Here is a 12,020-nt window from a genome sequence, read left to right on the forward strand (position 1 = left end):
TACAAGGGCCTATAAAAAAGATCATTTCACCCCAGTCAGACTCTGGTGAAGACAGATGAAGAAAAGTCCCATTGGTAGTAAAATAGTCTTCACCCAATGCATTCATTCAATCCTAGCCCAATGGGGTTTACAAAATAACTAATCAAACAACATGAGCGTCACATGCATGATGTAATAACAGGACTAAACTCACCCTGAAGATGTCCTTGGTCATCTCTAAACTAGAAAGTGTGTCAGTATGCATCCAAACTTCAAGCCTGTAGATGAGATGTAGGGCAAAGGTATGCCATAATGACTGAAAGGTAAGTCTGACCACAAACATTAAGAGCTGGAACATGCCCTAACATGACCAACATGGCCAAGACCACTAGGAAAGCATCACACCACCAGAGGGAGACAGAAACATGATACATGTGGAGATGTATGTGGGGGAGATGGGCCTAATGTAATATTAAGCTCATTAGCCAAGTCAAAAAGTTTATACCCGTATTTGCACATATTTCTGGATTCTTGTGTGCAATCTAACATCTTCATTTATTTTTTTATATCCATTTCTTTTTAATATGTGCTCAATTTGTCTTTTCCATACATTTTATCCTCTTATTTCTCCTTTCTGCTCCCCTCTCTCCACTCTTTTCTCTTACTATCCCTTACACTTTTATCCTCTTTCACTGTGCCTACTTCATGAACTAAAAACGAAAAATATATTTATTATTTTCAGTATTTTTAGTGTTTTGTTTCACAGATACTAATACATTACATACTAATGAGCAAACAATTAAGTGCATTGTTCTTTAAAAGAATTGTAGTCCGCTGTTTTGTACTGAGCTGCTTGTCCCAGGTCTGCAGTATCCCTCTGCAGGTAATTGTGGAGGCCTTCAGTTATGGAAATAAGTTTCTGAAACATCTGCAGCATGTAGACAGTGTTAAACTTGAGTCTGGAACAGAGGCCTACATCCACTGGTGTTGAAATTTTGTCAAGACACTGAAGTTGTCAATTACTGCAATGACGGACTTCACCTGACATAGGCATACTCAACATGTTGTTGACAGCTGCACCAGCTCAGTTGAGAGCAGTCCAAGATGATTTCGAACATCAGCAAACCTTTGGTGATTAACTAGAGATGAAAAATGAATAGACTCACCAGTAAATCAAAAAAAAAAAAAGTTAGTGGCTTCTGGTATTGCCTGTAGGTTTGACATAATGCAGTCCTATCGCCAGTTGTTCAGAGTGCCTGTCCCGTGCCTGTGCAATCATTTCATTTTGCTCTGAGTGAGACAGGGAGGTAGCATAGGATGGTGTAGTGTACAGCTATACAAGTCTGTGATACGTTCCATGTGCTCAAGAAAGTTTCCCTGATTAGATTGTGGCTCTGTTCATCTTGTCCAATGAGTGCTCTGTGCCCAGAAATGACATAGCAGAAAACAACACATCAGAGGTGTTCACGTCTCTCAGTTATTTCTCCTACACTATGAAGCTGTTCTGCAATAGCTCAGTGTTCCAATATAGTTTTGTATCTCTTCCAGCATGTCATGGACGCCTTAGGAATGTTACTTTGTCCATGCTCTCTGAATGATTTTTAAGCCCTCTTTTCCAGTAGGAGAAACCTGCATTAAATATTTAGAATTTTGGTTGCAATTTATTATTTATTTATTTATTTAATTTGATGAACAATTAACATCCTCATGCATCCAAAAGATGAAAGGCTGCAATTTAAACTTATAATTTCATTTAAAATCTACTGTGTTGAAGGACAGAGTCAAAATGACCAAAAACTGTGTGCAATTAAAATCTAATAAACATTTACTAAATCTATCTACAAAAATAACACTATAGCCTACTGATTAGATTCATGAGAGGTCAGTTGATGCATTAAATGTGAAAAAAAGACAGTCATTTCATAAATTATTTACTACACTACTAATTTCTCGCTAGAAATGCAATCAAAATGTGACAAAAAAAAATGTTTGATTATTGGAACGTGCCTTGTTGCCTTCCTTCTTCCATATGCTGCCTGCGGAGGCAGCATTGTTCAGCTTTCGGACGCAGCAGTGTTTGGAAATAACGTTACTTCCGCATTATCTGATTCCAGTGGAAATCTATTGAAGTGTCCGGCTGCAGCAACTCTCTGTTTAAACGGCGTGGGCTGATTTTGAAACTGACTGTATGCATGCTGAACCTCTCTACCAAGGTATGTATAATCTAATCACACTGATTTATTACTGAGAATTTTATCTGTGCGTGTAGAATTCAGTCTGTTCACAAAATTCAACAGATTAATTTTAAATTCATGCATTCCCTCAAGTGATCTGTTATTTCCTCATTGTTCTTTGTCAAGTTCACAGTCCATACTGATAGCAGACAGTTACATTACAAATTAGTTGTCTTGCTTTATAAACAAGTGTGCATGTTGTCATATTGTTGAAAAGTACAACTACTTATCTGTAGAACTGATATCACTAACAAATTTATATATGAATAAAAGTGTGCACTTTAAAACCATATGTGCCAAAGATCATGTTACAAACAAACTATGCGCTTTGAACTGTCTTGCTGTTGGCTACTCACTTCATTTTGAATAACCACTTTAAATAGTGATATTGTGTAATGCTAATAATTTGGTCAGAGTGTAACATGCCAAAATAAAGATATCAGCACTGAAGAAAGCATTATTATTAATGTGAGATTTGCATGATTTCAGAGGTCTATAGTGCTCAACAGGTTTCAAGACTTTTTTTTTTCTTTAATATAATTTAGTAGCTCTAGTGTGACACTGGTAAGTAGTGGACTTCATGAGGAGGTTCATTTGACACACAGCAGCCACAATAGCACTTGTTTTATTTCTTTTTTTCTTTTTATTCGAAAAAATCCCACACGTGTTAACTAAATCTGGAAATAGGCTATCTCGATTCTCAAATATGTGTAAATGCATTTTCCACTTTTATAGATTATGTTGATCTATAGGCTAATGGGCGATGGTCAAAGTAGCCCCACTGCCTTGAATAATGATTTGATCTTGACTTTATGGTTAAATCATATTTTTTGACCACATAAGAGATAAGTGTCATGTAGGTGGTGTGGTAGTATGGAGCCCTGGACATTTACTTAAAATGAGGGAACAACTAAACTTATATCTCTGACACTAAGCTTTTTTGTTTCCTTGGGTTATTTTTATCTTTTTTTATAGGACTTAGATGAAGATCTGATCTTAATGTAGGTAAAATTATGCAGAGATACTCTTTTTTTTATTTTTATGCTTTACCTCCTGTGAACTCTCTTTATTCGTCTCTCCCAAGTTGACGTACTGATTCCGCCAGTTAAACTGCCACTGTGCCAAATTACTGTTTTATAAAATAAGCTATATGATATAGTCATAGTATGGAAAAGTAGTTTAAACCCCTTTCTATCAAATTGATATTACCAGCAAATTTACATGTGAGAAAAAGTGTGTACTTTAAAGATATCTATGCCATACTGTAGATCATGTTCCAAATAAACTTTGGACTTCCTGCATTTCAAAAGATAATGCTTGATATAGTGTAATGCTAAAGTTTGCTCAGTTTCAGGGATGGAGAATCCTGCCCATCAACTCATTCACTTTAAACTGATTCACAAGGCCTATGCAACTCTGTATGTGTTCTCCCTATTGTACACTGTGTAACTCAAATAGTGTGGGAACCTTTATGCATATTTTCTTTGACTGTCCACTCATTAGTAATTTTTGGGATAAGGTTTTTCTAATTGTTACAGAGTTATGTGACAGGGTTATCACTAGACATCCCAATATTTGTTTGCTGAATGATGATACTGATCTTACTTTAAACGCTTATCAAGTATTTCACACTGCGCTAACTTCAGCCAAGAAGGTAGTCTTTAACATTTGGTATGGTCCTTCATTCCCGGCTGACAAAATGTGGCTCATAGAACTAAAAAATATTGCATTGTTAGAATGCTCAACAGCAAGGATTAATAAAGCTAAACCAAGAACAATTAAGGCATGTTCAGAATTTATTGCGAATTTCTTAACACAGATTATTGTATCTTATTATCTTTATATATTTTTAATTCATTTAAATAATTCATAATTGAATTATGTTGTTGTGAATTCTTTGTGCTGTATGTCTTGTCTGTCACTTATCTTTTTTTTTTTAATGTCGGCAAACACGCATTGTTTTGTGAAGATATCATTCTAGTGTAAAGGGACCTATTCTTTGTTACGCAAGTGGCACAACTGGAGTTTTGCAGTTTGCACTCACTACTTGCTACAGTGTCTGTGACTGCGGTCACACCATCTGCACTTCTGATGACCACTGAACCAACATCTATGTTTTTACCTGATCTTGGATCAGTTTTATCAATTTTTAGACATTGTTAATGAGACATTTGTGTAATTAAAAGGATGAGTAGTAGTCTCTTACTAGCCTGTTTAAACAAGATCTCCGTAAAACAAACAAAACAAGCCCTGCAAAATTAAATTAATAATAATAATTAACATCACACATTATACAGACACTTCATATTTAATGGTATTTTATTATTTAATTGCATTAAATGTATTATTCTTTCAATAAAACATTTGCAATGGGTTTGTAAAATGTTTTATGCATGTTTTGGCCTGATATTGTCAGCCCTGTGTTTCTGTGTCTTGTGTTTTCCTCCCCCACGTGCTCCATGTTCATTTTTATGCCCATGTTTGGTTTCCTTCCCGTTCCTGTCCTGATTATGTAATTTGTTTCCAGGTGTTCCCCGTTTAGTTCTATTGATCCCAAGTGTGTCCCATTAGTTCCCTTATTACTTAAGCCCTGTGCTGGTTCCAGTCTAGCGTCCGGTATTGTACGTCTAACCCTCCTGCTACGTGTGTGTTCCTGCCTGTTCCATGTGAATCTTGATTTGGATGAATAAAGATGTTCTTTGAGAAATTCCTACGTGCTCCTCGTCTCCTCGTTCCAACACAGTCGCAGCACCGTGACAGATATAGCCTACTTGGTGTCGGCAGAAAAAATTTTTTTTCAATCTAATTGTTTTCTGCAAATTCCACCAGATTTAATATGCCTATACTCCAAACCACTGTTTTGAAACAAATGATTCGCAAAGGCTTCAAAGCTTCATGAAGCCGTGTTTCAAAAGCGGTCATCACTACCACGCAAAGCCATGTTGACGCGCAATGATTTTTTAAGCGTAGTTGGCGTGACTGCGCATGGTGTGACCACAGTATTAAACTGAAAGTTTAAGTTATTGACAAAGTAAGTTCCTATCATGATTCTTTGTTTAATACGGAATGCTTATGCTGTTGCAACTATTTCTGGCATTAACCCAGTATTGCAATATTTCGCGATATGTAATTGTAAGTTCGTCACATCTAACACTTGTGCTAGAGCCGTTAATTGCTAATATCTGCAATACAGTTACATATATTTGATTTTTCTCCGTAATATTATATTTTTAAGTTTGTTTTCTGTTATTATTATAAGGTTGTATAATGTAGCTTAAGTTATTTACATCCCTTTTCATAGTTTATATCCCTTGCTTTCTTAACTAATAAGCACACTCATGATAGTTGTTGGTATTGTTTAATTTGTTTTACAGTTGATTCATAACTGTATGTAGACAAGTTATTTATTTCTATTTGGTTTTTTTATTACAAATTACCTCTGCTCTGCTTTCATGTGTACAAGGTAGAATCTTGCACAAAATAAAAGAAGGACATTTATCTGAAAACTTCCACTGACTTTTTTATTTCCATGCTCTTGCATATATTAGATGACACAAATAAACTGGGCTACTATTTAATTTCTTTACTTTATGCCAGTACTGCACAGTGTTGACAACATTATTAACCCAATTAACTACCCAAATAATAATGTCTATATATATGTAATCCAAATTATTTTATCATTTACAGGCAAGATGACACCATTTTCTAAGAATATGGTTTCTGTCCCTCTCTGGATACCAGTCGTAATCCTTTTTGTTTCTCTTTGTGATGGTGGCAAAATCTTGGTGGTACCTTTGGAGGGAAGTCACTGGGTGAACATGGACATCCTCATCAAGGCTTTACATGGTCAAGGACACAGCATTGATGTATTACGCACCTCTAATAGCTGGTTCATCAAGGAGAATTCAGCTTATTATGGCTCTATAACCATACCTAACACCAAAGGAATGGATGAAGAATTTGTAGAAGAAATGCTTTCCCAAGCAATCAACTTTGAAATTGGAAAGAGCAGCTGGCTGGGCTCTGTTTGGCTGTATTTGGATACACTTAATTACACTTATAAAATGCATGAAATGATATGTCAGCTTATAACAAACATGTTTGAAAGTGAGGAAATTATGAAGACACTGAAGGAAAAGCAATACGATCTGGTGCTCACTGATCCTGTATGGGGTGCAGGCATTTTCCTGGCTCATAAATTCAAGTTACCCATGGTATATAATGTGAGATGGACCACTCCTGGAGAGGGACACTTTGAGATTGCTCCCTCACCGCTGTCTTACATCCCTATCACAAGATCTGGAAACACAGACAAAATGAACTTTTTTCAACGAGTACAAAATAGTTTCTATTATTTGCTAATGTACTTTCAATATGGCTATTTTAATTTGGCACAGTACCAAGCACTTTGTGACAAATATTTCTATCCACCTGTAAGCTTTTATGAACTTCTCCAGGGGGCTGATATATGGCTTATGAGGGTTGATTTTGTTTTTGAATTTCCACGTCCAACAATGCCAAATATCATCTACGTTGGTGGTTTCCAGTGCAAACCAGCAAAGGCCCTTCCACATGACCTGGAAGTCTTCGTGCAAAGTTCTGGAGAGCATGGAGTCGTTATCATGTCTTTAGGGTCATTTATCAGTGTCTTACCAGATGAGATAACAGCAGAAATAGCGGCTGCTTTTGCTCGGCTCCCTCAAAAGGTGATTTGGAGATACACTGGAAAAAGGCCATCTACTTTGGGCAACAACACATTGCTGGTTGACTGGATGCCACAGAATGATCTTCTAGGGCATCCAAAGACTAAAGTTTTTATTGCACATGGTGGAACTAATGGGGTTCAAGAAGCTTTGTACCATGGGATTCCAGTGATTGGAATTCCACTGTTTTTTGACCAGTACGACAATCTTGTTAGATTGCAAGACAGGGGAGGAGCCAAGATAGTTACCATCGCAACTTTAAATAAAAACACACTGCACGCGGCCATACAAGAAGTAATCAGTGAGCCATCCTACAGACTGAGTGTGCAGAGACTCTCTCATCTGCACAGAGACACGCCGGTTAAACCTTTGGACAGCGCCCTCTTCTGGATTGAGTTTGTAATGAGACACAAAGGTGCTGCTCACCTTCGTTCAGAATCCTATAAACTGCCTTGGTACTCCTATTACTCAGTAGATGTTGCAGTTACATTGTTCGCAGTTGTTTTGATAATCACTTTCTCCATATTTTTCACAGTTAGATATATGTGTGTCAAGTGCTGCAGCAGAAAAAGGAAAACTGAATGACACGTTTCCATATGAAGTAGATTATTCTTGCATGTATGTCCCACTCATGCTCATGTAATGAGCAGCACACTGAACTTGGTACAACAATTAATAATGACATGTAGAATCTGGCCCGAAAACTAAATATCCTGACCTTTTCGAGTCAGATTTAACATAATGTCATTATTAATCATTGTACCAAGTTCAGTGTGTTGTTCATTACATAAGTAGTAAAGAATGGGTCATATATGCACTTACGGTCAAACTGCTAAATGAGTAAATGTAAATGTCTCTTTTAGAAAGCAGGTATGGTAACTCTATTGCAAAAGAATCAGAAATGTATCAAAATCTCAGACAATTCAGACTTTCAGACTAAATTTTATTTTATGTTTTTTTTTGTATCTGAATTTGTCTTAATAGTGATCCCTTTTTACAGAAAAACAATACTTATTGCAGTAAGCAGGTATGGTAACTCTATTGCAAAAGAATCAGAAATGTATCAAAATCTCAGACAATTCAGACTTTCAGACTAAATTTTATTTTGTTTTTTTTTTCTAAAATGTTTTTTTGTATCTGAATTTGTCTTAATAGTGATCCCTTTTTACAGAAAAACAATACTTATTGCAGAATATATTTACATTACTCAAATAATAATAACATTCACTATACTGAAAATAATGTGGTATGATGCAGTGGTGTTTCCTAATTAATATTTGCCATAATAATAGCCATTTTACCCTGACTTTTAATCCTGTAAATTTCAACCTCAGACATTTTGAATGTTAAAAAATGAGACATGACATAATAAAAGAAACATGACATGAAAATAAATGTATCAATTCAAATATATATTGTGCAGTGACTAAACCCACTTGAATCAACATCTGTATAATTATTATACTGTACATGCAGTTTACTTCTGTTATTAATAGAGGGAGACATTTTAAAAATGTTTTTAATTGGTCACTTTTTAAACTAAGATGGCGATATTTGGAGAAAGGTTTATGTTAGCTGTAAACTACTTAAGTGCGGCAAACTCAAAGCTGCTAAATTTAAACATTAACCTGACCTTGTTAGTAATCAGTTTTACCTCACAATGATATATGCCTGCTATTTCATCAGCACCCTGGACAAATATTTAGACTTTAATAGTAAGAGAAGAGATAAAAGTTTAATTATATTATAGTTTAAAGGAGTGATTCTAACCTGAACCTGGATTTTACATTGAACATCAAGTGGTGACCCAACACGGTTTCAAAATTGCTTATTGAAGTAAAACAACAACAATTAAACTTACAGTTTTTCATGAAATTTATAAATTAATGTATTATTGTTTATAAATATCATCTAAATTGTGATGCTATCGTCAGCCAATAATAATTTAAAATACGTTGTTGACACAAATTATGGAGCTGTGTTGGACATGTAAATACAGTGTTTTGGAGCATACATGTTTCTATCAATCACTAAGAAAAAAACAGTCAATAAATTTTAAACAATCTTTATCCAAGATTGTTAACAGAAAGTTGAGTGGAAGGAAAAAGTGTGGAAGAAAAAGATGCACAACCAACCGAGAGAACCGCAGCCTTATGAGGATTTTCACAATTTGAGTTTAATTACTGAAATAAATGAACTTTTCCACGACATTCTAATTTATTGAGATGCACCTGTATATTCTATGTCTATGTTAAATAATCTTTTCAGAAATCATAAAAAACATTGAGACGCAAAGAAACACTGCATGCATTCAGGGCTAGGCTTTCACAGAAACTCTTCTATTGGCTAGACCAGTTTTGTCACTTCCAAAAAAAAAAAAAGAAAAAGAAAGAAAAGAAAAGCCATTCTAGGAAGTATGTGTGTTTTTCTAATGTGATGAAGGCTTTGCTATGCCCGTCAGCCCCTGCTAGTAGATTCCATAACTACATCATTTGGCACACATAAGCATTTTTGTCCTTTAACGATTCAGAAGTAGCTGTGTATTTTATTTTATTTTATTTTATTTTATTTAAGGGCATTAAAAAGTATTAAATGCATGAAATGGATTTATACTTTTCCATCTCTGGTGACAAGTATTGTCCATTGAGATGCATGACAATGCTTACGGGTCATAGTACAGTACTGTATTACATGCAATAATTAGCTTTTTTGTTTTTCGGTGTGAGCTTATTTACTAACACCACATTAAACTTTTCCTTCAGCACAGCCTCTATTTCAGAATCAGGGATTTCCTTCATGTCCACCATGTCAGAGTCCTCCTCTGGGTTGTATGTGATCTCGCTGTAAGTCCAGCCAATCAGAGCTCTGAAGCCATTTGGGGTCTGAAGGGAGCAAATGGACTTCAGCACAAACCGAGAATCAGGACTGGTCTGCAAGCAATCCAGGGTCTCCACAAAATGCTCTTTATTACGGGGTGTTAATGGGAAGCAATACATTGTCTTCACCAGGCGCCTGTCGATGAGGCTAGAATTAGCATTAGCCTTATCTTTGACCACTTGCTTTCTTGAAGTCTTCTCCAGAACCCACGTCATTCCATTGTTTAGTAGGCAGAACACACCTGGAGGCTGCGGCTGATCTTTACCCGAGATCATCTCTAAGGGATACCAGAGTTGGCACGACACTCCATAGCTCACATCAGTAATGTAAGGCTTCCCATCAATCTCCACCATATTGATGAGATGAGAGTCCACGGGGTAGAAATCATTTTGGAACTTATTAAACACCTTGGAGCCTAGTGTGGTGTATTTGTAACCCATCTCCTTTAGGACCCATGAGAAGAAGAGGTTGTTTTCACAACACCAGCCTCCCCGATTGCTCTTGACTAATTTATCATAGATGATGTTCAGGTCTGTCGTGTTTTTCTCCCTGCAGTGGATGCTGAGGTTCTCAAATGGAATGGTCATAACATGCAGCTTATGGATGGTGCGTAAAGTGTCCAGGTCAGGTTTGTCATATGGACCAGTAAACCCGATCCTGTTGAAGTACCCTCTTAGATCCATTAGATTCCTTCAAGAAACAATGCAAAAACAGTTTTTAAGCTAAAATACGAATTTCTGCTCCCATCTTATAAATTACTATTCAATGCACAGCGACAACTATATATACACCATTTGTTGGTTAATTTTGTTGAAAAGTATAAATACTGTGTCTCTGAGCTGTTATCAGAACATTGCTCTGTTTGATCATCCTAAACCAGGGTTAGGGTTAGTTTGGGGCATGACCATTTGTAGAGATGGCAGCGTGTGGGTCATTTGTGTATCCTGTAATTTGTGTCTCTATTTGCCAGGCACGTGCACACATAAACATCAAAGGGGGCTTGAGCACCTGCCCTTTTTCTTCCGTGAGAGAAAGTGCCCTTTTTTCTGGGGAGTTTTTTTTTTTTTTTTCAAATAAATTAATATATATATGTGCGTGTGTGTGTTTCTGTTTGCGCACAGCTTTCCCTGTCAAACTAATGAAAAAAAAAAATAATAATAATATATATATATCAGGTCGGGTCTGGAAATGTTGAGACTCTGATCGGCACATCACAGTCACAGACAGAGAGCCGCAGCGGCAGAAGTGAAGCCCTCCCTCTCCAGTTGTTTGTCTTGCTGTGGAAGTGAGTGGTGATGAACAAAAGACTAAACTACCTGTGCCTCGAATTTACAGCTATTTGTCCAAATGACAAAAGGCAAATATAGTTCATTTGTCTTGCTAACATAACATCCATGACTCATGAGAGATGCCATGTAAGTTAGCTAAAGTTTAGCAGGTTAGACCAGTGCGCGTTCTTTCACTGCATGATTCAGTTTATTAAAATGCATTTAGTATGATCACAAAATTCAAGATATTGGGGCAGAAATGTATATCATATAGTTAATCAGTATCACGCGAAGACTGACGCTGTTTCCACCAAAAAGCAGCATGATTACAAATGTGATATTGATTTTATTCAGCAGTTCAATAAACAAGAATTTAATATTAAGACACTTACGTTTTAGACACAATATTCACTGCTTTTGCTCTATTTCACCAACAAATATAATTCCAATTTGCGTCTCTGAGCAACATGACGCTGATTTGTTCCTGAAAGAATCAACCGTTTAAATGATTCGGTTCAGTCGCAATGACTCACTTATTAACAGTGACTTGCTGCCACCTACTGGCAGTTTTAGTTTCACAGTTAAAGTTTTTTTTTTGTATAATTTCAAATATCAGTATTCAACGTTTTATGTTTAAAATATCAAAACAGTATTAATGCATTTGTAACTGCAGGTTAAATACACTCATGTCCTGCATTATACAGTGTGTAAATGCATCTAAATGCCACTTCTAATGCAGCTTCTGTGTTTTCTCTGCATTGCAAAGATTAATTTTGTCAATACTGATTTAATTTGCTTGGTAAAAGCCCAAATGACTTATTATTCTAAATGACTGATTCAATTTAAGAATTCGACTGAAAAGATGATGCACACTTTTAGAAAAAAGGGACTTATAAAGGTAGAAATGCCCATAAAAGGTAAAAAATCAATTTAAACTTATTGGAAAAGATTAATTT

General features: G+C 36.0%; 2 protein-coding genes across 3 annotated transcripts; one reads left to right on the top strand and one right to left on the bottom strand.

Annotated features, from left to right (window-relative positions):
* Nucleotides 1-2,086: 2,086 nt before the first annotated feature.
* On the top strand, nucleotides 2,087-8,022 carry LOC107692742 (UDP-glucuronosyltransferase 2C1-like). Of its 2 annotated transcripts, XR_001634671.1 has the most exons (3): nucleotides 2,087-2,192; nucleotides 5,904-7,789; nucleotides 7,947-8,022. XR_001634671.1 is itself a non-coding variant. In XM_016491911.1 (2 exons), the coding sequence occupies exons 1-2, from the start codon at nucleotides 2,168-2,170 to the stop codon at nucleotides 7,502-7,504; spliced, it is 1,626 nt and encodes a 541-aa protein (XP_016347397.1). In that variant the 5' UTR covers nucleotides 2,087-2,167; the 3' UTR covers nucleotides 7,505-7,817. The 2 variants fall into 2 exon arrangements, 1 of the variants encoding a protein (XP_016347397.1); XM_016491911.1 differs by lacking the exon at nucleotides 7,947-8,022 and having other exon boundaries at nucleotides 5,904-7,817.
* A 1,584-nt stretch (nucleotides 8,023-9,606) lies between these two features.
* On the bottom strand, nucleotides 9,607-10,479 carry LOC107692750 (arylamine N-acetyltransferase, pineal gland isozyme NAT-10-like). Its single transcript, XM_016491922.1, has one exon. It carries the CDS (start codon nucleotides 10,477-10,479, stop codon nucleotides 9,607-9,609), a length of 873 nt encoding a protein of 290 aa, XP_016347408.1.
* Nucleotides 10,480-12,020: the final 1,541 nt, after the last annotated feature.

Source organism: Sinocyclocheilus anshuiensis, unplaced genomic scaffold (genome assembly GCF_001515605.1).
Source record: "Sinocyclocheilus anshuiensis isolate Anshui unplaced genomic scaffold, SAMN03320099.WGS_v1.1 scaffold1131, whole genome shotgun sequence".
NCBI classification, from domain to species: Eukaryota; Metazoa; Chordata; class Actinopteri; order Cypriniformes; family Cyprinidae; genus Sinocyclocheilus; species Sinocyclocheilus anshuiensis.